The sequence below is a fragment of the Coregonus clupeaformis genome, chromosome 29 (assembly GCF_020615455.1).
Source record: "Coregonus clupeaformis isolate EN_2021a chromosome 29, ASM2061545v1, whole genome shotgun sequence".
In the NCBI taxonomy this organism is placed as follows: Eukaryota; Metazoa; Chordata; class Actinopteri; order Salmoniformes; family Salmonidae; genus Coregonus; species Coregonus clupeaformis.
The window spans coordinates 27,172,029-27,200,004 of NC_059220.1; the positions used below are offsets into that span (position 1 = coordinate 27,172,029).

At 41.6% G+C, this 27,976-nt stretch overlaps 2 protein-coding genes across 2 annotated transcripts; one reads left to right on the forward strand and one right to left on the reverse strand.

Annotated features, from left to right (window-relative positions):
* The first annotated feature begins 66 nt into the window (after positions 1-66).
* LOC121544963 (signal recognition particle 14 kDa protein-like) lies at positions 67-10,531 on the forward strand. The gene is made up of 5 exons (XM_041855236.2): positions 67-177; positions 607-679; positions 8,432-8,544; positions 9,178-9,210; positions 9,355-10,531. The coding sequence occupies exons 1-5, from the start codon at positions 154-156 to the stop codon at positions 9,442-9,444; spliced, it is 333 nt and encodes a 110-aa protein (XP_041711170.2). The 5' UTR covers positions 67-153; the 3' UTR covers positions 9,445-10,531.
* A 150-nt stretch (positions 10,532-10,681) lies between these two features.
* Positions 10,682-27,745, reverse strand: LOC121544962 (neuroglobin-1-like). Its single transcript, XM_041855235.2, has 5 exons — positions 27,460-27,745; positions 18,706-18,813; positions 17,746-17,866; positions 17,560-17,640; positions 10,682-10,877 (listed from the first exon to the last, which is right to left on the reverse strand). Exons 1-5 carry the CDS (start codon positions 27,618-27,620, stop codon positions 10,758-10,760), a joined length of 591 nt encoding a protein of 196 aa, XP_041711169.1. The 5' UTR covers positions 27,621-27,745; the 3' UTR covers positions 10,682-10,757.
* Positions 27,746-27,976: the final 231 nt, after the last annotated feature.

The window sequence follows — 27,976 nt, forward strand, 5'->3', positions numbered from 1 at the left end:
TATTTTCTCTACAGTAGATGGCAGTAATGTAAATTGTTCAGCGTGTACTTTGTAGCTAAGTTGAAAGGTCACGGGGCGGAGTTTCATGTTGTAGTACGTGTGCTTCTGACGGGCTAGCCAGCTAGCTGAAGTTACAGAATTGCAGTGGAAATCATGGTACTACTTGAAAACGACTCGGTAAGATAGAAAACCCTATCGACTAATTTACTACATCTTAGCTAGATACTGTCATTATTAGAAGACTAGTTTAATTTGATAGCTATTGTGCATTGGCATGGTGGAAAATAAATCACGTCTGCCTGCTAGCTAGCTAATGTTAGCTTGCCCTACCGCCCATAGCTAGCATTTGCTAACTATTAGTTTGGATGCTTCTGTGGTCAGCTTTATAGAATAATAAATACTGTCCAGCGACATGTGGACACATTTCTAGTTAGAAGTAGCTAGCAAGATAGTTAGGTCGTGTATATAAATATGAACTACACACACACGGTATGATATATCCTCGATCTAGGTAGCTAACGTTAGCTCATTAGCCATTTGGTTAGTATTAACGTTATCACTGTTAACGTTAACAAACCCACATTACATCCGATTATTTTCCTCTAGTTTTTGACGGAGCTGACACGGCTGTTCCAGAAATGCAGGACCTCAGGCAGTGTTGCCATCACGTTAAAGAAATGTAAGTTCTCACATCTTGTCATCTGTGACTTATTTGATGGCGGAGTCTCTCCTTCAGTTCTTCCAGGATATGTTAATATTAGGCCTATCTCCTCTTTTGCGATCAACCTAAGAGGTTTACATTTACAGTGAGTAATTCTTTTTTAAATAGATTTTTTTTTTTTTTACAACAAACATACATAGACAAAAACAATAAACAACTTAAGCAGCAATATGTAACTTTTTGGGCGAACCAACCAAATTCACATAGAAATGTGAGATATAGATCTGTCATTCTAATTGAAAGCAAATCTCTAAGAAGCGGTAGATCTGTTATACAGTGGGGAGAACAAGTATTTGATACACTGCCGATTTTGCAGGTTTTCCTACTTACAAAGCATGTAGAGGTCTGTAATTGTTATCATAGGTACACTTCAACTGTGAGAGACGGAATCTAAAACAAAAATCCAGAAAATCACATTGTATGATTTTTAAGTAATTAATTTGCGTTTTATTGCTACCAGCGGCAGGTAGCTTAGTGGGTAAGAGCGTTGTGCCAGTAACCGAAAGGTCGCTGGTTCTAATCCCCGAGCCGACTAGGTGAAAAATCTAGGATAGGGGACATAGAGAGTCAAAGGATGCAGAAAGGGAGGAGAGGAGGGTTGAGGAGGCAGAATCAGGAGGTTGGAGGGAGAAGGATTTAGCAGAGGGAAGAGATGATAGGATGGAAGAGGAGAGAGTAGCGGGAGAGAGAGCGTAGGTTGCGACGGCACATTACCATCTGAGTAGGGGCAGAGTGAGTAGTGTTGGAGGAGAGCGAGAGAGAAAAGGATACGAAGTACTGGTCGGTCACTGGGAGGGGGGTTGCAGTGAGGTTAGTAGAAGAACAGCATCTAGTAAAGATGAGGTCAAGCGTATTGCCTGCCTTGTGAGTAGGGGGGGACGGTGTGAGGGTGAGGTCAAAAAAGGAAAAGAGTGGAAAGAAGGAGGCAGAGAGAAATGAGTCAAAGGCAGACGTAGGGAGGTTAAAGTCACCCAGAACTGTGAGGGGTGAGCCATCCTCTGGAAAGGAACTTGTCAAGCTCATTGATGAACTCTCCAAGGGAACCTGGAGGGTGATAAATGACAAGGATGTTAAGCTTGAATGGGCTAGTGACTGTGACAGCATGGAATTCAAATGAGGAGATACAGATGGGTCAGGGGGAAAAGAGAGAATGTCCACTTGGGAGAGATGAGGATTCCTGTGCCACCGCCACGCTGACCAGATGCTCTCTGGGTATGCGAGAACACATGATCAGACGAGGAAAGAGCAGTAGGAGTAGCAGTGTTTTCTGTAGTAATCCATGTTTCCGTCAGTGCCAAGAAGTCGAGAGACTGGAGGGTGGCATAGGCTGAGATTAACTCTGCCTTGTTGGCCGCAGAACGGCAGTTCCAGAGGCTACTGGAGAACTGGAACTCCACATGGGTCGTGCGCGCAGGGACCACCAGATTAGAGTGGCAGCAGCCACGCCGTGTGAAGCGATTGTATGGCCTGTGCGGAGAGGAGAGAACAGGGATAGACAGACACATAGTTGACAGGCTACAGAAAAGGCTACAATAATGCAAAGGAGATCGGAATGAAATTAACTAAGCATCTGGGAAAGCGAGGGAGCGGGGCCTCCCTCACGTTTCACTGAAACACTCAAATATAACTCTCCCAACTTCCACTTTAGATTAATAGTTAGTGTCTGGTCTATTAGCGATGTTACCAAACAGACTAGTATATATATAGTATATATATCACCCGTAGTAGCCTACATTTACTGTTAATTCCTATCATTTCTAATCTACTATTTTTGTTTGGTTATGGTAATTTCTGTTAATGCATTCAATATATTATTATTCCAGTCTTTTACTGTTATCATTGTCAGAGTGGACACGTTTGCAGAGCGCACAGCCTATGCTACACTTGTGAGAAACAAGTGTTGGTTTATTTCATTCCATTTACAAGTTTTGTCAATTTAGTCATTCTTTGTTTGGAGCGCTACTGTCAATGTTGAGTAAGGACTCTCACTGATTACGCATAGAAGTAGGCCTATAGGCTACCTGGCCTGCGTGCAAATGTAGTATTATAAATGTGCCCGTTTTTGGATCTGATAGTATTTCTGATTGGCTTAACGCACCACCACTAATGAGCTGTTGAGTTTCTCAAAGTAAAGTTTTCTTCACCTCAAACAGCAAGCAAACAGTCAGTTTGTTACATCCATTGAGAATGACAATAGTTCCTCAATGTATTTGAAAATCTTTCCTGAGCTCACTGGCACGGGAAACTCTTGAGGGCCCAGAATATTTTATAAGTTGCAAGTTTGCTAGCGCGAGCTTCGGGCTGGACCCAAGTTGATAGTTGATACAATGTTTCAAGCTCGTTGCAGACAGGCCATGCGTAGCCAATGTGATTTATAGGATATTTATTTTTATCAGCATATTTTCTACCTGCAGGCTGCAATGTTTTCATTTGTTGGCTTTATGTAGGCTATTTTAACATAGTTGGCAATGGCAATAGAAGTTACTTTTTTGGTTTGTATCATTTTTATTTAGATTTGGATAGAATTTTGATTAACCACAAGACAATGATTTTGAGATACGAAGACGCTATTATAAATTAAATGAAACTATTCCATGAAAATGTGCATAAGAAAACCATAACTGGCACGTAGATCGGTAGAAATTGTAAGATAAATTGGCATTCCACACTTCAGGTGAGTAATGGCAGAATCTGCGAAAGCCAGTAGTACCGGGAGGAAAATAGTCAGGGTCAGGTTAAGGTTTTTCTCTTCTGGTTCTTCTGGTTCTTCTGGTTCTCTGGCTCCCCCTTGAGTCATTTGTGTGTTATGTCATCAAACTGCATCAGACAAGCAAATATTTGATTTTATTCAAACACACAGGGTGTATCTATAAATGGAAAAATACGTTTTAAAATTTCTACCAAGATGACTTTCGGTCAAACAAGACTTTCTTTAGTCGGGGACAGCCATAATACCTTTCCACAAAGATGAAGGACATCACACTTGCTCAGACTCAAATGTTCCCACCGTATCCACACCCAATGTTATTTCTAATATCTGTAAGACTACCCCATATGACTTCAAATTGTGTTATGTTGTTTCTGTTTGTTGCCAGATTTTGTTCATTATTTAAAATAATAAAGCATTTGTTTCTTACATTCTCTTAACAGTGGAGTATCATTTGACTTCCAGTATTTAAGTAATTGCTTCTTCAATATAAGTGACAAAAACAATATTTTCCAAACCATTGGGTATCTCACCGCACTCCCATATGCCATGTCTTGAAATATGCAGATAGACGGATTAAACGTACATTTACATTGTAAAACTTCTGACAGCCATCTTTCTAATTCTGCCCATAACCTTTGGACTTCATAACACTCCCAGAATGCATGAATTATTGAGTCATTGTTAGTATTACACTTACGACATCACTCTGCCGTTGTGCAGTAGAAATTTTTAATTTGGTCTCTTGTATAATACATTCTATACATTAGTTTATGCTAGATTAGGCGTACAATTTTGTGAACTGTAATTCCGTTCGTTATGTTCCAACACTCCCTACATCTTGTGCCAAATTTTGTGATAGAAAACTTTTGGTCCTCTGTAGCTCAATTGGTAGAGCATGGCGCTTGTAACGCCAGGGTAGTGGGTTCGATCCCTGGGACCACCCATACGTAAAAATGTATGCACACATGACTGTAAGTCGCTTTGGATAAAAGCGTCTGCTAAATGGCTTATTATTATTATTATTATTATTGTTATTATTATTATTATTATTATTTGAAAATTAGTCCAAAATTGCTTTTTAATTCTGTAATGGAAATAATTGTCTTTCCTATTACCACGTCATTTACGGTTTCTATGCCTTTAGTTTTCCATGTGGACCAATTTATCAGTGAATTCTGAAAAGCTATCCAAGGATTGTTCCATAGGGGTGTGTTTTTAGGGAGTAATATTGGTTCTTTCTACAATCTGTTTCATTTTCTTCCATGTGATGGTGTTCTTAACTAAGAAGTTAATGTTCTTAGCTCCATCCTTTAAAAACAAACACGTGAAAAGGTTCTGGGGATGAGCATGGGTATCTTCAATATGTTCCTCTTTAGTGCATTTACATTTACATTTTTAACAATATGTCGCAAGTAAAAGCCTTGGGTGGCGAGTTGATACAATTCTGAATCTGGAAGGTTAAAACGTCCCTCAGTTTTATTTGAGTATATGAAGTCTGTTATGGGCTCCCGAGTGGCGCAGCGGTCTAAGGCACTGCATCTCAGTGCTTGAGGCGTCACTACAGACCCCCTGGTTCGATTCCAGGCTGTATCACAACCGGCCGTGATTGGGAGTCCCATAGGGCGGCACACAATTGGCCCAGTGTCGTCCGGGTTTGGCCGGTGTAAATAAGAATTTGTTCTTAACTGACTTGCCTAGTTAAATAAAGGTAAAATAAAGTTATGGCCAAGTATACTTTTTTTAAAAGAATGTCTTCGGTGGGGTAATTCGTATTACTGAAAGTAAATATTAAAACTTTGGGAGCCATGCCATTCTAAAGAGGTTTATTCTACCTGTAAGATTTATGGGGAGGTTATTCAATTTAATTAGATCTGCTTTCATGTTGGTGAGTAATGAGAAAGTTATATTTATATATTTGTTTGTCACTTATTAAGCATCCTAAGTATTACATTATTTTTTGTGGTCCACTTAAAGGATTGCTGATACGGGGGTCTTCAACCGGTTTATCGCAAGCTACCAGTAGCTTGCCAAACAATTCTGAAAGTACATGCAATTTTCACTTGTTCCACAGCAAACTGTCATAAACAAACCTCACAAGTATCAGACACCGCAAGCTCCCAGCTACGATCTAATAAACGCAACATTGAGATTATCCCACCCCTGTTTAGCCACTATTGGCTTAAAAACCCAAACCTAACACAATATCTTCCTATTCATTTCCATCAATATTGCCCCTCTGTCTGTGTGGTGTGTGCGTTTGTTTATCACCCTGTGTGTAGCCAGTTGGCGTGATAACCATCTTGTGGGTTGGCAGAAGTACTTTCCTCAAACGTCTCAGTTAAATGTTAACTGCAAAGTAGGCTTACCTGGCAGAAGTATATAATTTGTATCTATTATTTGTTATTTGCAAACTTTGCCATGAAATGAGCAGCATCAGTACAGAACCATCGCTAGACCGGCACAGACCACACATTCCTCACTCGCTAGATGCGCAATTAAAGGGGAATTACACTCAACTCTAAATTTGTTGTAATAATAATATAATAATATATAATATAATATGCCATTTAGCAGACGCTTTTATCCAAAGCGACTTAGTCATGCGTGCATACATTTTATTTTTTTGGTGTATGGGTGGTCCCGGGGATCGAACCCACTACCTTGGCGTTACAAGCGCCGTGCTCTACCAGCTGAGCTACAGAGGACCACATTATTATTATTATATATTATTATATTATATTATTATTATATTATATATTATAAATTTGTTGTGATCTCAAATCTAAATGTGATTTAGGCATTGACATGAACTCAAAACATCCTATTTCATTGTTTCTCTATGAACAATTATAATTTTAAGAGTGAAACTCAAATCTAAAATCAGGAAAAATTAAACGGAACATAATTTGTGAAAATATAAAGCATAATTTGGTGGGAAAATAACATTTTATAGGGCCCCCCTTAGTTGTTTAGTAACCATTATATTTCCAGGTATATTGACAGAACATAGTGTACAAGAGAAAGTAGTGCACTAAGGACCCGGGGAAGAGTTGCAGAAGAGAAAATAACAATGTGCCTATTTGAAAGCTAGTAGCTCGTGACTTTTCATTTCTTTACAGTAGCTCTCATGCTAGAAAAGGTTGGAGACTCCTGCTGTAGATCATGAGTTATTATTTTCCCTATTGCCATTATTTCAGTTTATCCACATTCATTTTATATCGTGAGATTCTCAAGTGTTCCGGAAATATTTGTAATAAGGGGGGCATTGAGTTTTCAATATTAGTCAGGTACAGTGCATTCAGAAATTATTCAGACCCCTTGGCTTTTTCCACATTTTGTTATGTTACAGCCTTATTCTAAAATGGATTAAATAATTTTTTTCCCCCTCATCAATCTACACACAATACTCAATAATGACAAAGCAAAAACAGTTTTTAGACATTTTAGCAAATTTATTAAACATACAAAAATGAAATATCACATTTACATAAGTATTCAGACCCTTTACTCAGTACTTTGTTAAAGCACCTTTGGCAGTGATTACAGCCTCAAGTCTTCTTGGGTATATGACGCTACAAGCTTGGCACACCTGTATTTGGGGGGTTTCTCCCATTCTTCTCTGCAGATCCTCTCAAGCTCTGTCAGGTTGGATGGGGAGCGTCGCTGCACAGCAAACTCCAAGCTGGCTGTCATGTGCCTTTTACTGAGGGGTGGCTTCCGTCTGGCCACTATACCATAAAGGCCTGATTGGTGGAGTGCTGCAGAGATGGTTGTCCTTCTGGAAGGTTCTCCCATCTCCACAGAGGAGCTCTGTCAGAGTGACAATCGGGTTCTTGGTCACCTCCCTGACCAAGGCCCTTCTCCGCCGATTGCTCAGTTTGGCCGGGCGGCCAGCTCTAGGAAGGGGCTTGGTGGTTCCAAACTTCTTCCATTTAAGAATGAAGGAGGCCACTATGTTCTTGGGGACCTTCAATGCTGCAGACATTTTTTGGTACCCTTTCCCAGATCTGTGTCTCAACACAATCTGGTCTCGGAGCTCTACAGACAAGTTCTTCGACCTCATGGCTTGGTTTTTGCTCTGACATGCACTGTCAACTGTGGGACCTTATATAGACAGGTGTGTGCCTTTCCAAATCCTATTCAATCAATTGAATTTAGCACAGGTGGACTCCAATCATGTGGTAGAAACATCTCAAGGATGATCAATGGAAACAGGATGCACCTGAGCTCAATTACGAGTCTCATACAAAGGGTCTGAATACTTATGTAAATAAGTTATTTCAGTTTTTTTTTGTTGAATACATTCGCAAAAAATTCTAAACCTGTTTTTGCTTTGTCATTATGGGGTATGCACTGTATTTTTGGTTTAAGATATTTATATTAAATGTATTATTTTACCTGGGTAGTTGAATGCTTCCAACATTTTAAATAGAAAAGGCCACTGAATACGATCAAAATACTTTTTGGCATCAACAGCCATTATTGATAAATCTTGTTTTTTTGCGTATTGTATTATACTGAAAATTTTTATTGTATTTGTTTTAAGTGTCTATTTTTAATAAATGCTGTTTGATTAATATGTATCAAGTCTGGTAATACTTTTGCCATTCTGTTGCCTATGAGTTTTATTATTTTATTGTCGCAATGTATTAAATATACGGGTCTGTAATCTGTTGGGGACTCCAGAATTTCCTGGTTTGAATATAACTGAAATAACTGTTTGATACATGGAACTCGGAAGCACTGAATTGAGTGACATGCGAGTTATTTAAGTAAATAGGGGTGCTACAAAATATAAAATAATTTGGGAAAGCGGTCACTCCCTGGTGCTTTTCTCCGCTTGAATGTTTTAATTGTCTAATATTTATTTTTGGGTGATTTAAAAAATATATTTATCTGCTGGTTGTTGCTTCGGGGTTATTGAGTCTAAGGCTGTAGGATCAGTCCAACTACAGTGAGTAATCCTGATGACCTGTAGTTTGTTGTCACGAACCATACAGATGATGGGAGAACCAAACCAGTCCCCAGGAAAGGCCACCCAGAGAGTTATGAACCAGCAGACAACAAGTGTCTACTCAGAGCGTCAGATGGCAAGAAGAAAATCAGCACAGTTGTAAGTCTACAGCATCACGTGGCAATGAAGTGATTTGATGATGGTTTGGTTGATTAGAATAAAATATTTGTATTTAATAGTCAGGAAATTAGTCCATACATCTCTACTTAGTATTTAGCCAGACTAGATTCTGACTATGCTTGCTTACAGCTGCACTGGGGTTGGACAGACTTCCTGTTTAGATTAAGACACTGCGCGAGATACACAGAGAAGATTGGATGACTGCTCGTTTTTTTCTGGAAACTGCCCTTTTCGTCCTCATTTTGAAATGGCAGTTTCAGCCAATCAGTTCCTTTTGTTGTTCAAAGCGACGTGCCATTCCATAATGGCTGCTGTGGCCACTGCTAGCTAGCATGAGGACAAAAACAGCAGTTTACTTAAAAATGTAAAAATTCTGAGTGCAACGCAATTTCTCATCCCTGGGTTGAGGTACATTTTCCGAGCCATATCTCGCGCCGGCTCTGCGGTGTCTTAATCTAAACAGGAAGCCTATCCGACCCCAGTGCAGCTGTAAGCAAGCGTAGGGTCGGAATCTATTCTGGCTACTTAGTGATCAGATGTTGAAATAAATCCATATGATTTGCTATACCTTGCAGACAGTAGTGCTAATCAAGATTTTCCTTTTATCTCCAGGTTAGCACCAAAGAAGTAATCAAGTTCCAGATGGTAGGTACTCTGACATTGTTTTTTTTATTTTTTTAACAAATGCGTCACTGGAGCAGTGAATGCACATTGTCTTGTTTGACTAGATCTATGTAATGCTAAAAAGGATTTAGCAAATCATTTAAACATCTCTTTTCAACTTGCCAGGCATACTCTAACCTCCTGAGAGCACACATGGACGGCCTTAAGAAGAAAGACAAGAAAAGCAAAAGCAAGAAAACCAAAGCCACCCAATGAGCAACAGACTCTTTCATAGTATACTGGGGGAACCCAGACTGGCATGTACCACCTCCAAGGTGCTCCAACTATCAACTCTACCCCCATCCTTCCTGCTCCAAGCTGCTGGCTGAGGCCCATCATCTTCCACCTGGGGACTGTTTTGACATCATGCCATTGTTTACACAGCAATGTCTCATCCCTGGCCAGTGAATGGCATGGGTCTATAGGGAGGAAGGGAAAGCTGAGGAGTTTAACTTGTAGGATACTACAAGTGAGCTGCCTTTTTAGATTAACCACCCCCCCCACCCCCATATCAACATATCTGGTCTGGATCCAAGTTACACAGAGAGCTGCATTGTTTATGTAGTCACGGAAAGGATGGAGCCTGTTAACTACTAGTCCTTGTCCCTATTTATGTTTGAGTTATCCCTCAGTTCAGTTCGCATGCATCCATTTGATTACATTTCCACTGGACCTTGTCTTAACCATTTATGGATAGATGATGAACTGTATAACTAAACTATGAGTGAAGCTGCCACATACATTTGTTAGGGTTGGGGCTGAATGGTTTTATTTTGCCATTCGTAAACGGAAAGTGAAATACAGAATAAAAAATAATTTTTATTTACTTAAGAAGAAATGATTAAATGGGTGAGTTCCTTATTGGTCCAATTTGTTTGTCGTCACTCATGTGTCCACTTAATGAAGGTGGTCAATTCATAGTTGTAAGCTAAGCTGTAAAGAGAGGATCCAAAAGTTAGCTGACACATCGTAAGTCCTCTATAGTACTTGGAAATGTTTTGTGTTGTATTATCAATTCAAATGTAGAAAAGCTTCAGCCTCTTAATTTGTAGGATGTATGTGCCATATGATAGAAGATTGAGTAAGGGGAAAGTATTTAGAAACTTTTTAATGATGTAGTATATTTACTGGTGGCTGAAAGGCTTATTTGATTTTTGGATACAGAGAGAACCTTGTACATGATCAATGTAGTTTTTTATTTTTAACACCCAGTAAGTTTTTCCTTACTGGGTGTAAACCTAACCATGATAATTATCATTAAGGATATAAGTTGAGAAATAAAGTGCTTTGTTGGAATAAATAACGATCTTGCAGTGGTTTGTTGAAATAGATTTTTCAATAAAATGAGATGGAATAAGCCGTTCAACTTTACATTGTAGGCTGATAACACTTTATGCCTGATAACATGAGCTATGTAGAAAATTAATACTAAGTGATAAATACAGTATATACACAGCTAAAAGTCACGTGACACATTTCTGTGCTATGCTCAACAGTCTCTGGGTGGAGGCCAGCCAAAGCCAGGCCTCTTATAAGGCTGTGCTCCTCTTCTCTGGCCTCTCCTTGGGGGATGCTGCCACATGGTGATGTCTGCTCGTCTCCTCCTGGTAGCCCTGCTTCATAAGCCTGGTCAGGTACAGGAACAGGGTCTGGTTCAGAAACGCAATACACAAGGAATTATGAAGATACCTATAATAATGTAGAATTCAAATCAAGGTGTCTGAATGCAGGGTTCCCCCAACTGGTGATTTTATTTGGGATCAAATATTTGTTTAATTGTTGGACATAGTGTTAAAACACCAGCAAATCAGCTCCAACTTATTTTAATTTTGGAAATCTGTTCCAAAGTATTCCATGCATAATAGAGAGATCCCCTGCTGATTTTATAAGTTTGCCCACTGACAAAGACACGATCAGTCTATAATTTTAATGGTAGGTTTATTTGAACAGTGAGAGACAGAATAACAACAAAGCAATCCAGAAAAACGCATGTCAAAAATTTTATAAATTGATTTGCATTTTAATGAGGGAAATAAGTATTTGACCCCTATGCAAAACATGACTTAGTACTTGGTGGCAAAACCGTTGTTGGCAATCACAGAGGACAGACGTTTCTTGTAGTTGCCCACCAGGTTTGCACACATCTCAGGAGGGATTTTGTCCCACTCCTCTTTGCAGATCTTCTCCAAGTCATTAAGGTTTTGAGGCTGATGTTTTGCACCTCGAACCTTCAGCTCCCTCCACAGATTTTCTATGGCTAGGCCACTCCAGGACCTTAATGTGCCTCTTCTTGAGCCATTCCTTTGTTGCCTTGGCCGTGTGTTTTGGGTCATTGACATGCTGGAATACCAATCCACGACCCATTTTCAATACCCTGACTGAGGGAAGGAGGTTCTCACCCAAGATTTGACGGTACATGGCCCCGTCCATCGTCGGTGAAGTTGTCATGTCCCCTTAGCAGAAAAACACCCCCAAAGCATAATGTTTCCACCTCTATGTTTGACGGTGGGGATGGTGTTCTTGGGGTCATAGGCAGCATTCCTCCTCCTCCAAACACGGTGAGTTGAGTTGATGCCAAAGAGCTCGATTTTGGTCTCATCTGACCACAACACTTTCACCCAGTTCTCCTCTGAATCATTCAGATGTTCATTGGCGAACTTCAGACGGGCCTGTATATGTGCTTTCTTGAGAAGGGGGACCTTGCGGGCGCTGCAGGATTTCAGTCCTTCACGGCATAGTGTGTTACCAATTGTTTTCTTGGTGACTATGGTCCCAGCTGCCTTGAGATCATTGACAAGATCCTCCCGTGTAGTTCTGGGCTGATTCCTCACCGTTCTCATGATCATTGCAACTCCACGAGGTGAGATCTTGCATGGAGCCCAAGGCAGAGGGAGATTGACATTTATTTTGTGTTTCTTCCATTTGCGAATAATCACACCAACTGTTGTCACCTTCTCACCAAGCTGCTTGGCGATGGTCTTGTAGCCCATTCCAGCCTTGTGTAGGTCTACAATCTTGTTCCTGACATCCTTGGAGAGCTCTTTGGTCTTGGCCATGGTGGAGAGTTTGGAATCTGATTGATTGCTTCTGTGGACAGGTGTCTTTTATACAGGTAACAAGCTGAGATTAGGAGCACTTCCTTCAAGAGTGTGCTCCTAATCTCAGCTCGTTACCTGTATAAAAGACACCTGGAAGCCAGAAATCTTTCTGATTGAGAGGGGATCAAATACTTATTTCCCTAATTAAAATGCAAATAAATTTATAACATTTTTGACATGCGTTTTTCTGGATTTTTTTTTTGTTATTCTGTCTCTCACTGTTCAAATAAACCTACCATTAAAATTATAGACTGATCATTTCTTTGTCAGTGGGCAAATGTACAAAATCAGCAGGGGATCAAATACTTTTTTTCCCTCACTGTACAGTGCCTTCAGAAAGTAGTCATACAACCCCTTGACTTTTTCCACATTTTGTTGTGTTACAGCCTGAATTTAAAATGGATTAAACTGAGATGTTCTGTCACTGGCCTACAAACAATACCCCATAATGTCAAAGTGGAATTATGTATTTTTTTTTTTTTCACTTCGTCAACCACTTTGAAAAGAAGGTTGACGACATCCGATCCTCGTTTGTTAAGTCTAATGACACTGCTGGTCCTACTCACACTGCCCTACCCTATGCTTTGACTTCTTTCTCCCCTCTCTCTCCAGATAAAATCCTGCGACTTGTGACTGCAGGCCGCCCAACAACCTGCCCGCTTGACCCCATCCCCTCCTCTCTTCTCCAGACCATCTCCGGTGACCTTCTCCCCTACCTCACCTCGCTGATCAACTCATCCTTGACCGCTGGCTATGTCCCTTCCGTCTTCAAGAGAGCGAGAGTTGCACCCCTTCTCAAAAAACCAACACTCGATCCCACTGATGTCAACAACTACAGACCAGTATCCCTTCTTTCTTTTCTTTCCAAAACTATTGAGCGTGCCGTCTTTAGCCAACTCTCTTGCTATCTCTCTCAGAATGACCTTCTTGATCCAAACCAGTCAGGTTTCAGGACTGGTCATTCAACTGAGACTGCTCTTCTCTGTGTCACGGAGGCTCTCCGCACTGCTAAAGCTAACTCTCTCTCCTCTGCTCTTGTCCTTCTAGACCTGTCTGCTGCCTTTGATACTGTGAACCATCAGATCCTCCTCTCCACCCTCTCCGAGCTGGGCATCTCCGGCGCGGCTCACTCCTGGATTGCGTCCTACCTGACCGGTCGCTCCTACCAAGTGGCGTGGCGAGAAGCTGTCTCCGCACCACGTGCTCTCACCACTGGTGTCCCCCAGGGCTCAGTTCTAGGCCCTCTCCTATTCTCCCTATACACCAAGTCACTTGGCTCTGTCATATCCTCACATGGCCTCTCCTATCACGGCTACGCTGACGATACACAACTAATCTTCTCCTTTCCCCCTTCTGATAACCAGGTGGCGAACCGCATCTCTGAATGTCTGGCAGACATATCAGTATGGATGACGGATCACCACCTCAAGCTGAACCCTGGCAAGACGGAGCTGCTCTTCCTCCCGGGGAAGGACTGCCCGTTCCATGATCTCGCCATCACGGTTGACAACTCCGTTGTGTCCTCCTCCCAGAGTGCGAAGAGCCTTGGCGTGACCCTTGACAACACCCTGTCGTTCTCCGCTAACATCAAGGCGGTGACCCGATCCTGCAGGTTCATGCTCTACAACATTCGGAGAGTACGACCCTGCCTTACACAGGAAGCGGCACAGGTCCTAATCCAGGCACTTGTCATCTCCCGTCTGGATTACTGCAACTCGCTGTTGGCTGGGCTCCCTGCCTGTGCCATTAAACCCCTACAACTCATCCAGAATGCCGCAGCCCGTCTGGTGTTCAACCTTCCCAAGTTCTCCCACGTCACCCCCCTCCTCCGCACACTCCACTGGCTCCCAGTTGAAGCTCGCATCCGTTACAAGACCATGGTGCTTGCCTATGGAGCAGTGAGGGGAACGGCACCTCCGTACCTTCAGGCTCTGATCAGTCCCTACACCCAAACGAGGGCATTGCGTTCATCCACCTCTGGCCTGCTGGCTCCCCTTCCTCTGCGGAAGCATAGTTCCCGCTCAGCCCAGTCAAAACTGTTCGCTGCTCTGGCACCCGAATGGTGGAACAAGCTCCCTCACGACGCCAGGACAGCGGAGTCACTCACCACCTTCCGGAGACATTTGAAACCCCACCTCTTTAAGGAATACCTGGGATAGGATAAAGTAATCCTTCTACCCCCCCCAAAAAATAATAAGAAAAAAATATTTAAAAAATTGTAAAGTGGTTATCCCACTGGCTATAGGGTGAATGCACCAATTTGTAAGTCGCTCTGGATAAGAGCGTCTGCTAAATGACGTAAATGTGCCCTTGAGCAAGGCACTTAACCCTAATTGCTCCTGTAAGTCGCTCTGGATAAGAGCGTCTGCTAAATGACTAAAATGTAAATGTAAATGAAAAGCTGAAATGTCATGAGTCAATAAGTATTCCATCCCTTTCATATGGCAAGTTCAGGAGTAAAAATGTGCTTAGCAAGTCACAAGTTGCAATGACTCACTCTGTGTGCAATAATAGTGTTTAAAAATATTTTTTATTGACTACCTCATCTTTGTACCCCACACATACAATTATCTGTAAGGTCCCTCAGTCGAGCACTGAATTTCAACCACAAAGACCAGGGAGGTTTTCCAATGCCTCGCAAAGAAGGGCACCTATTGGTAGATAGGTAAAAATAAAAAAGAAGACAATATCCTTATAAGCATGGTGAAATTATTAATTACACTTTGGATGGTGTATCAATACACCCAGTCACTACAAAGATATAGGCATCCTACCTAAATCAGTTGCTGGAGAGGAAGGAAACCGCTCAGGGATATCACCATGAGGGCAATGGTAACTTTAAAACAGTTAGAGTTTAGTGGCTTTGATAGGAGAAAACTGAGGATGGATCATCAACATTGTAGTTGCTCCACAATACTAACCTAATTGACAGAGGGAAAAGAAGGAAGCCTGTACAGAATAAAATATTCCCAAACATGCATCCTGTTTGCAACAAGGCACTAAAGTAATTCTGCAAAAAATGTGGCAAAGCAATTCACTTTTTGGCCTGAATACAAAGTGTTATGTTTGGGGCAAATCCAATACAACACATTACTGAGTATCAATCTACATATTTTCAAACATAGTGGTGGCTGCATCGTGCTATGGGTATGCTTGTAATCGTTAAGGACTGGGGAGTTTTTCAGGATAAAAAATAAACAATGGAACTAAGCACAGGCAAAATCCTAGAGGAAAACTGGGTTCAGTCTGCTTTCCACCAGACACTGGGAGATGGATTCACCTTTCAGCAGGACAATAACCTAAAATACAAGGCCAAATCTACACTTGAGTTGCTTACCAAGAATACAGTGAATGTTCCTGAGTGGCCGAGTTACAGTTTTGACTAAAATCTACTTGAAAATCTATGGCAAGATCTGAAAATGGTTGTCTAGCAATGATCAACAACCAATTTGACAGAGCTTGAAGAATTTTGAAAATAATAATGGGCAAATGTTGCACAATCCAGGTGTGGAAAGCACTTATAGACTTACCCAGAAAGACTCACAGCTGTAATCGTTGCCAAAGTTGATTCAACAAGTAAATTATATATTTCTGTATTTAAATTTCAATACATTTTCTAAAAACATGTTTTCAATTTGTCATTATGGGATATTGTGTGTAGATGGGTGAGATGTTTTATTTATTTAATCAATTTTGAATTTAAGCTGTAACACAACAATGTGAAATAAGTCAAGGGGTATGAATACTTTCTGAAGGCACTGTATGTGATCGTATACACATTTAAGGAAGGTTTGCAATGAGCATGTTTTGTTGTTGTTCAGTTGCATTGTTGGGAAAGAGGTTGCAAGAAAGACATTTCACTGTACTTGTGCACGTGACAATAAAAACTTGAAACTTTGCAGTCTACAAATTATTTGTAATTATGTTCCAGCCCCTTGACCATCTGCTCAAGAAAATATTGTCCAGTGGCTGAATCTAGTTAATGATCCCTGTCTTAATGTATTACCAGTCTAGGGTTATGGTTAGCGCTACAGCTGTAAGTACAATGTATTACCAGTCTAGGGTTAGGGTTAGGGTTAGGGGAGTTCAGAGACACATTATACTAGGAAATAAGTAGAGCCAGAAATGTTCCTGGTCAGGAAAAACTGCTCACTCCACATATATGAGTAGGGCCAGGAGTTTATCCTGACCACAGGACTTGACCCAAGGAATAGAGAGCAATAGTAATGGTGTCTTTATGTAGGCACTAACTCCGCCATGGCTTGGTCAAAGCCTATGGGGAAATGAATGGGTTTTTGGATAAACACCGAAAATAAGGTCTGTGGTGTACACAGGCTTATGGAGATCTTATACATTTTGTTCTATGAGATCATCTTCATCAGCTAACGTCACTTTTTGTGAATTTTTAAGCATTTATGTATTCATAACAAGCACATAAAGTCTTCATAATTCATAACGGTTATGTTAACTGACTGATATTTTCTCATAGATCAAAACATATAAGATCTCCTGCGTTAACATCAGACCTTATTTTTGGCGTTTATCCCAAACACCATTCTTCCCCATTCATTTCCCCCATAGGAATGGCTGAACGAACCAGAGGTAACTCATTTACGGTTTGGCGAGCACAAGGTTGGAGTTAAGGGTAGTTCTCCATGAATCCACTAGAGGCCAGTACAGACAGTTTCATTGGAACATGTATGGTAAAATGCAGCGCTTCATTCACTCATTTCATCTTATTTATAGGAGCCAGGCTAGTTCACTCAGTAAAATTAGACATTGTTTTTATGGAGTCCTGTGATCCATAAAACCAATTAGAAAACACAGTGACTATAAAAAAAAAAATAACATTATTCACATCATACACAGTAGCACATACAGCGCAGTTTTACATTGCACTGAAACTTTATTTAATAAGAGTGATATAATACTTTGTTAGTTAGGTAAAGCAGGGTTACATGATGTGACAGAGCCATCCACTGGTTTCACAATATGGTCATTTCTGGTTCAATTAAATTAAAATGTTCATGTCAGTCAAACTCTCTCTTCCACTGGTGATAATTTCCATCTTGACATGAGTCATTGGATGTGGAAAACTCTGACACAGCAGAAAGACAAGGGACCTCTTGGACAATAATTGGTTACACACATGATTATACCAATTCAACCCATTCTGCTAAACATTTATACTGGTGAATTCCTGGAAGAGCACGTGAATGATTGAAATCGGTACCTTCCATGCCTCCTCAAGCTCAGGGGTCCATCTCTCTTTGAGAATGGGTTGAACAGCACAGATGAATTCTGCTCCTACATACTGGAAATAAATCACATCAGAATAGGAAAGTATACATCTAATCCAATATTTAAAAAAATGCTAACTGTAACTTTGCTTAAGATGCATAGTCAGTGTGTGTCTTACGCTGTAGTATTTGGGTGGGGCGTTGTAGCGGTAGTGGCTCTTCCCCAGCTCCACAGCAAGAACCTCTAGTCTCTCCAGCTGGTCCAGTCTGGCCACACTTTTCTCAATGAAGGACATTACTCTGAGAGGAAAGGAACACAGGCCTGGTGATTAAGACCCACAAGCACACCTTGGACTATCACCATCATTTGATCATACAGCAGGCACTTAATGTGATCCAATTAATTTAGTAATCTTTTATCCTCTCTTTCAACAATTGTTCTCCAACATTAAACCCTGAAACTGAACATGGTTTCGTTGTTGCCCATAGGCCTGTCTTTTACGGCAAAGAGCGTGTTAGGGAGAGTTTGTGCAGAAAGATAAATATGCACAAAAGGTTAAATGGGTGTACTCCCTCTCAGCCTGGGGGCTGGTGAGGACATTTTGCACTAATGTCCGTGCAAGTGATTTGAGGGGCACTTGGCCTTTTCCTGGGAGTATAAGCGTGAAAGGGCCGTGTGGACATGTAGTGTACATATCCCTGTCTGTCTCCTGTAATGCCACTGCAGCCTTCATACCTTTGATTAAATTGAGTCCTCAGGCTTAATTAGGTTTATTGGCCTTTTGTGGGGACAAAAACTAAGAGGCTCAGCATACCCCAGTGACACAACAGAATGGAGAAAACACACCATTGGGAGCTGCATATGGAGGATCAGTGTGTTCTTCACTGGCAGCAGACCTGATAATAGCTTGCCAGATATTGATAATCTCATATAGGGACACAAACAGTGTTGACAGATCTTTGAAATTGGAAACTGAATCTCTACAGTATGTCATAAATTATTTTGTTTCAATGTAATCAGTGATGTTTCATTGTGAGATTTTGACATTTGATATGTAACAATACCACTCCCTCTGTGGTACACTGGCTGTAGTGTATGGAACTTGAGAGTTATACAGTGTTGTGGTGTGGCGACTGACCGTAGGCCATGTGACCTCAGCTCCCGGCTGGTCCGTAACATCTCAAGGTCCTCCACGTCTCGAAACAGAAAGAATACATCCTTGCATTCTGGATGGGTCTCAAATAACCTGTTACCAAGACAACATACATTCATGAGCCTACAAGAGCCAGCTTCATTAAGCCTGCCTTAACCAAACTGACATATTCATGCCCACACACAAACATCCCTCCGTCCTCCAAATTCTCCCACTGACTACGTAACAGAGTTCAAGCAAGACAGTAAATAAGGTTTAGTAGTTTTTTTATAATGTAAGTGTTGATATTGTCCTTTAGTTAAGACATGCCTGTCTCTATCCTTGTAAATATCTTCAAGGTGGCATTAAAATTCATCACATCTCATCCACGCAGTGATTTTAAGGAAATCTCCATGAGATCTGATTGTGCCATTGAGCCCCTTGCAGTTATCAGTCCTGGCTGCTCTCTAACCCTCAGTCCTTTCCTGCTGGCTTTAGACCTACTATGGGCTGCAATCACAGCATCAAAACCTCAGTGGCGGCTGGTGAAAAATATTCTCGGTGGGGCTGTGCCATACTTTTTTTTTTTCCTGTAACCATCGCGATATATTTTAACACAAACTGCAGGACAGCAGTGCTCAGTGAAACATTCAGTAATTATTTAATGCCAATATTAAAAAGTTGAGGCATTCTTACACAAAAACATATTACACAAACCCAAGCCTTTCATTTGCATTTAAAGTGAACTTTTTACCATTGGTAGTAAACAGGCAACGCAACAGGCATGCTGTCAGAACAGAGTGGAAAGTGGACAATAACATGAAATTATTATAAAGTTTGTAGGAAATCTTACACTGTATAAAAAGGATGTATAATATAGAAATGGATATCAAGTGGATGAACTCAAACCTTTGACTGGAAGACCAGGGGGTGTACACCCTCTTCTCCTTCTCCTCATATAGCTGCCTGTATTGAGTTCCCCTGCCCTTTCAGATGTCATAATCCATGGCAAAATGTGTAGAATTGCAGGAAATTAGCTTTAAAACTGGAAATATTCGGTCCCCAGATGTGGTGATCCGGCCCTGGCTGTAAGAGTTCCCCTGCCCTTTCAGACCCATTAATGTCAGACTGTGTGTTTTTGTGTGTGTGTGTGTGTGTCTTTTCCTCCCACACACCACGCCAATGGAATTCCCTTCCTGACAATCTCTGACTGTTCAGACTGTTGGGGCTTTTAAAGCAGCCCATAAGACTCATCTCTACCGGCTGGCCTAGCATTATGGCCTTCCTCCTAGACTTTGATTGTTGCTTTCATGATATGGTTCGATATATTGTTTTAGTTTTTTTAAACTATTTTTCTATTTTATTTTATGCACTTTGGGCCTGATTCATTTTTTACGTGTGCAGTCAAAAAAGTGATTTTCCTGTTTTATATATATTTCCACACTATGAGGTTGGAATAATGCTATCAAATTGGGAAAATGATGATAATGTCCTTTTAGTGTAAGAGCTGTTTGAAAAGACAGCCTGATTTGGAGTTTTGGCCTGCCTGGTAAAGTAGTTAATAGACCAATAAGAAAGAAAGTTCCAAAATTCTCTGCCAATGACAGCTAGTTTTCAGTTTCCACCTCCCCACTCCCAGAAAATTCTTGCTTGAGAAATTGCTCTTTGCTAAGAAGCTATTTTTGTTTATTCTTGACCATCTTAATTGAAAACAATCACAGTAAGGTACTTAATTGTTACCCAGGAATGTTTTTATATTGAGATACAAATGGCTGCATTGGACCTTTAACAAGAGATTTACTTTTAACAAGGAGTTCCCACATATGCTGAGCACTTGTTGGCTGCTTTTCCTTCACTCTGTGGTCCGACTCATCCCAAACCATCTCACTTTGGTTGAGGTCGGGGGATTGTGGAGGCCAGGTCATCTGATGCAGCACTCTATCACTCTCCTTCTTGGTAAAATAGCCCTTACACAGCCTGGAGGTGTGTTGGGTCATTGTCTTGTTGAAAAACAAATGACAGTCCCACTAAGCCCAAACCAGATGGGATGGAGTATCGCTGCAGAATGCTGTGGTAGCCATGCTGGTTAAGTGTACCTTGAATTCTAAATAAATCACAGACAATGTCACCAGCAAAGCACCCCCACACCATAACACCTCCTCCTCCATGCTTTATGGTGGGAAATACAGTGGGGGAAAAAAGTATTTAGTCAGCCACCAATTGTGCAAGTTCTCCCACTTAAAAAGATGAGAGAGGCCTGTAATTTTCATCATAGGTATACGTCAACTATGACAGACAAATTGAGAAAAGAAAATCCAGAAAATCACATTGTAGGATTTCTTATGAATTTATTTGCAAATTATGGCGAGTGGGTAACCCGCCTCTACCATTAGTCCTATTAGCCAACGTGCAATCATTGGATAATAAACTGGATGAGCTCCGATCAAGACTATCCTACCAACGGGACTTTAAAAACTGTTAATATCTTATGTTTCACCGAGTCGTGGCTGAACGACGACATGTATAACATACAGCTGGCTGGGTTTTCCGTGCATCGCAAGATAGAACAGCTGCCTCCAGTAAGAAAAGGGGTGGCGGTCTGTGTCTATTTGTCAATAACAGCTGGTGCACGAAATCTAATATCAAGGAAGTCTCGAGGTTTTGCTCGCTTGAGGTAGAGTATCTCATGATAAGCTGTAGACCACATCATTTATCTATATTTTTCGTAGCTGTCTATTTACCACCACAAACCGATGCTGGCACTAAGACTGCACTAAACGAGCTGTATAAGGCCATAAGCAAACGAGAAAATGCTCATCCAGAGGCGGCACTCCTAGTGGCCGGGGACTTTAATGCAGGGAAACTTAAATCCGTTTTACCTCATTTCTAACTCTAGACCACCTTTACTCAACACACAGAGATGCGTACAAAGCTCTCACTTGCCCTCCATTTGGCAAATCTGACTATAACTCTATCCTCCTGATTCCTGCTTACAAGCAAAAACTAAAGCAGGAAGTACCAGTGACTCGCTCAATACTTAAGTGGTCAGATGATGCAGATGCTAAGCTACAGGACTGTTTTGCTAGCACAGACTGGAATATGTTCCGGGATTCTTCCAATGGCATTGAGGAGTACACAACATCAGTCACTGGCTTCATCAATAAGTGCATCGATGACGTTGTCCCTACAGTGACCGTATGTACATACCCCATCCAGAAGCCATGGATTACAGGCAACATTTGCACTGAGCTAAAGGGTAGAGCTGCCGCTTTCAAGGAGCGGGACTCTAACCCGGACCCTTATAAGAAATCCTGCTATGCCCTCTGACGAACCATCAAACAGGCAAAGCGTCAATATAGGAGTAAAACTGAAACCTACTACACCGGCTCTGATTCTCGTCGGATATGGCAGGACTGGCAAACTATTACGGACTACAAAAGGAAGCACAGCCGCGAGCTGCCCAGTGACACGAGCCTACCAGATGAGCTAAATTACTTCTATGCGCGCTTCGAGGCAAGTAACACTGAAGCATGCATGAGAGCATCAGCTGTTCCGGATGACTGTGTGATCACGCTCTCCGTAGCCGATGTGAGTAAGACCTTTAAACAGGTCAACATTCAGAAGGCCGCAGGGCCATATGGATGACCAGGATGTGTACTCCGACCATGCGCTGAAAAACTGGCAAGTGTCTTCACTGACATTTTCAACCTGTCCCTGACCGAGTCTGTAATACCAACATGTTTCAAACATTTACAATTTACATTTACATTTTAGTCATTTAGCAGACGCTCTTATCCAGAGCGACTTACAGTTAGTGAGTGCATACATTTTCAAACAGACCACCATAGTCCCTGTGCCCAAGAACACCAAGGTAACCTGCCTAAATGACTACCGACCCGTAGCACTCACGTATGTAGCCATGAAGTGCTTTGAAAGGCTGGTCATAGCTCACATCAATGCCATTATTCCAGAAACCCTAGACCCACTCCAATTTCCATACCACCCCAACAGATCCATAAGTGACGCAATCTCTATTGCACTCCACACTGCCCTTTCCCACCTGGATGAAAGGAACACCTATGTAAGAATGCTATTCATTGACTACAGCTCAGCGTTCAACAACATCATGCCCTCAAAGCTCATCACTAAGCTAAGATCCTGGACTTCCTGACAGGCCGCCCCCAGGTGGTAAGGGTAGGTAACAACACATCACCAACGAACTATCATGGTCCAAACACACCAAGACAGTCGTGAAGAGGGCACGACAAAGCCTATTCCCCCTCAGGAGACTGAAAAGATTTGGCATGGGTCCTCAGATCCTCAAAAAATTCTACAGCTGCACCATCGAGAGCATCCTGACTGGTTGCATCACCGCCTGGTAGATCACTGGGGCAAAGCATCCTGCCATCCAGGACCTCTATACCAGGCGGTGTCAGAGGAAGGCCCTCAAAATTGTCAAAGACTCCAGCCACCCTAGTCATAGACTGTTCTCTCTGCTACCGCACGGCAAGCGGTACCGGAGTGCCAAGTCTAGGTCCAAAAGACTTCTCAACAGCTTCTACCCCCAAGCCATAAGACTCCTGAACAGCTAATCATGGCTACCCGGACTATTTGCACTTATTATTTGCACTCACAATTATTTATGCATAGTCACTTTAACTCTACCCACATGTACATATTACTTCAACTACCTCAACTAGCCGGTGCCCCCCGCACATTGACTCTGCACCGGTACCCCCCTCCCTACTGTTCTTTTATTTTACTTCTGCTCTTTTTTTCTCAACACTTTTTAGTTGTTGTTTTATTTTACTTTTTTATTAAAAATAAATGCACTGTTGGTTAAGGGCTGTAAGTAAGCATTTCACTGTAATGTCTGCACCTGTTGTATTCGGCGCATGTGGCCAATAAAATTTGATTTGATTTGATTTGATTTGGTAGGCCTGATCACCAACAACGATGAGACAGACTATAGGGAGGAAGTCAGAGACCTGGCAGTGTGGTGCCAGGATAACAACCTCTCCCTCAACATGATCAAGACAAAATAGATGATTGTGGACTACAGGAAAAGGAGGGCCGACTACGCACCCATTCTCATCGACGGGGCTGTAGTGGAGTAGGTTAAGAGCTTCAAGTTCCTTGGTGTCCACATCAGAAACGAACTGTCATGGTCCAAATACACCAAGACAGTTGTGAAGAGGGCACGACAACGCCTATTCCCCCTCAGGAGACATTTGGCATGGGTCCTCAGATCCTCAAAATGTTATATAACTGCACCACTGAGAGTATGCTGACTGGTTAAATCACCGCCTGGTATGGCAACTGTTCGGCCTCCGACCGCAAGGCGCTACAGAGGGTAGTGTGTACGGCCCAGTACATCACTGGGGCCAAGCTTCCTGCCATACAGGACCTCTATACCAGGCGGTGTCAGAGGAAGGCCCTAAAAATTGCAAAAGATTCCAGCCACCCTAGTCATAGAGTGTTCTCTCTGCTACCGCATGGCAAGCAATACCGGAGCGCCAAGTTTAGGTCCAAAAGGCTTCTTAACAGCTTCTACCCCCAAGCCATAAGACTCCTGAACAGCTAACCAAATGGCTACCCGGACTATTTGCATTTTTACGCTGCTGCTACTCTCTGTTTATTATCTATTCATAGTCTCCCGAGTGGCGCAGTGGTCTAAGACTGTGCCACTAGAGATCCTGGTTCAAATCCAGGCTCTGTCGTAGCCGGCCGCGACCGGGAGACCCATGGGGCGGCGCACAATTGGCCCAGCGTCGTCCAGGGTAGGGGAGGGAATGGCCGGCAGGGATGTAGCTCAATTGGTAGAGCATGGCGTTTGCAACGCCAGGGTTGTGGGTTCGATTCCCACAGGGGGCCAGTATGAAAAATTAAAAAATAATGTATGCACTCACTAACTGTAAGTCGCGCTGGCTAAGAGCGTCTGCTAAATGACTAAAATGTAATGTAAATGATAGTCACTTTACCTCTACCTACATGTAAATATTACCTTAATTACCTTGACTAACCTGTGCCTCCGCACATTGACTCTGTACCGGTACCCCCTGTATATAGCCTCGTTACTGTTATTTTATTGTTGCTCTTTAATTATTAGTTATTTTTCTATTTTCTTCTATTTTCTTATTTTTCTATTTGTTTTATTTTTTACTTCAGTTTATTTAGTAAATACTTTCTTCACACTTTTTCTCTTCTTAAAACTGCATTGTTGGTTAAGGGCTTGTAAGTAAGCCTTTCACTGTAAGGTCTACTACACCTGTTGTATTCGGTGCATGTGACAAATAAAAATTGATTTGATTCGATTTTGCTGTGAGTTCCATAATGTATACATCACCATTTACGGTACATACCATTAAAGCTTTGTAGGATCTATAGGAACCATGCATGAATTACTTGGCTTTATAATGCTAATTATGTTCATAGTAATCAACCAATCATCTCCTCCCATTTGTTGTGTTTTCCCTCATCCCTCTGGTCCATCATGTTATGAAGTGGGGTATAAGAGCTTTGCACATACACTTTGATTTGCACCTCTTACTGCCTCTCTCTGTGTGTGAGAGAGAAAAAAAACGTATTTACACTCACAGTTGTATCTCAGTCCATTGCCACTGTCATAAACACAAGGCCCTTGAAATAAATTAATAGGAGCAGAGAAGAGGTGTGTGAGGTGATTTCAAAATGGGTCTCTGAATGGTTGCTATGTTTTTTATTTATTTTAGCAGACGCTCTTATCCAGAGCGACTTACAGTTAGCGAGTGCATACATTTTTCATACTGGCCCCCCGTGGGAAACGAACCCACAACCCTGGCGTTGCAAGCGCCATGCTCTACCAACTGAGCTACAGGGGACTGTTCTCCTTGTATGAACAATTAATGCTTTTTTATGCATTTTGGCTGACAATAAAACTGGTAAATGATACGTATCAGTTGACACATTCATTATATGGAATTATGCCACAATTACTAGAACCTTTCAAGAATAACAGTGAATGACAGAGAATGAACAGGGAAGCAAAGTAATAAAAGCTAAAGAAAAAAAACATAATTTTCTGGAGATATGCTGCACTGAATGCAGACCTGAATAAATTATATCAGAATTCTGTGGCTAGGTGAGACGGATGTCAAGATAAGTGGATTTCGAGATGAGCCCTATTTCGGGGAAAGTTGTTAGAGGACGTATTCTTCATTGTGAATGTCATTCTCACTTTATAGGCACAATGTAATTCATACCACACCTCACTGATGTGAGAGCACAGGGGAAATGACCCTTGTCTCTGTTTCTCCCACACACAGCTACAGAAAACAACAGTTAAAGAGTTTGACACTTTGATCTACAGTGTATTCCCTGTACTTGAGAGGTTTTAAGTGGAAGTGGAATGCTAATTCCAGCTCTCTCATATGCAGTAGGCATTTCAAAGGCTCGCCTCTGATTGAAGTGTTTACATTTCCCCACATAGCACACACACAGCATGATCTCTACAGTCCATCAATTACATTTCCACTGTCAGCTTACAGAAAATACATTCCCTGGTGAGAAGCTCTGGGTCTAGTGAAGTACACAGAGCAGAGGAGGGCAAAAAGGTGGAGTCTTCACAGTGCTGCTGGTCTAATTTAATGTGCATGCTGTTTACCCGAGTCCAGCCTTTGTTTCTTGGGGCCTTGAGGTGGCCCTAAACCATGGAAGGCCACAGTGGTCCCAGGCCAACACGCTAAGGTCAATCTCTTCAACTCTCTGGATCTCCTCCAGGTCAGAGACACATTGCCCTGATTGGGCTTGAAGCCATCTGCTATGCTGTGCCTGGTGGTCTCACTCTCTCCCTCTCTCTCCACTAACAGCCATAATGTCTGACTACATTAGCACCAAACTAGGAATGCATAGTGCATCCACTATTCATGTTTTATTCTCACTCTGCAAGCTATTACATTTCAAAGGCTGGCCATTGTGCTCGTTGATATGTATTTTCTTTGCTGTGAATGTCTTTGTTTGTCAATAGATGGGAAGGGGCCTGGCGCTGTATATTTATTATGCAATATTGAGATGTGATGTTGGATGATGGAAGGGAGGGAGGCAACACCCTTCAAGAAAGTCTCCAAGCCACAAGGCAGAAGGATGTGGCAGCGGTTAAAGAATAGGACTATTACAGTTGCTTGCTTGTGAGCAGAGGTTAGGCACTATGTCACAGTCACATTCAATCATTGAGCCCTGAGAGCCCTCTCTGTTGTGGACCAAATAATGTCTCTCCCTAAAATGCCTTGAGAGCTTTTTGAATAAGGCAGCACAAGGTGTGAAATAATTTTATTAGGATGATGGGGATTAATTCTCATACAATATAACAGTTATAATAATGTGTTGATCCTACATTTTGATCCTACTGTTTCCACAAAGTCATATGTATTGTAGCTATAATTAACAAAAAGAGACAAATAACTACTGTGTAATAACATACAGTTTGAATAATGTTAAGTTGGCATATTCTTTAATTTATAGTCATTTCATGAATCATGATAAATGTAGCATCAGTCACTTACAGTATCATGCAGTCCCTGCGGTCAAGCTGTCTTTGTTTTAGGTAATTTATTCAATCATGTCTGGAATTTATATATCTCTGTTATTTCAAGTTGAGAGCAATAGTATTGAAGAGTTTTGCCTTTTTATGAGAGATATGTGTATTATGAAAATATTCAGTCTGATAAAGCAAATGTCTAACTTGCTTACAAATAACAAACAAAATTAATCAAAACATCTCACCTGACGAACATAATAATTCCAACTTTCGCAATGTCCTCCTGGATAACTTTCCACGACTCTTTAATCATCTGGATCTGCTCCTCGCTGAGATGCGCAACATCATCCTCCGTTTTCGTCGCTCCAGCTGTTTTCGGTGCCAGTCCTGATATTGCGCAGCCCATTCTTCTTGCTACTGTAAAATGTACTTAAATGTAGGTAGCCTACTTTAGTAAAAACACAACAGACGCAAAAATAACCGAATTACTGCGGAGAGAAAGGTCTGCTCCCCTGGCATATGGTTCACGTATACTCCTCTTGCGCGTATGGCTGTAAATGTAGGCTACACCAGCGGTTCCCAAAATGTTCGGTGCCGGGAACACCAAATCTCCATCAAAAGCTCGGGGACCACCATTCGTGAATTCGTAGATTTTGTTTTACACAAAATATCTAAGCAGTCAAATGTAGTACATTTTAGAAATGAATGTAACACATTAAATGGCTATTTTTATTAATATAAACAATTTTAATGGTGAAAAGT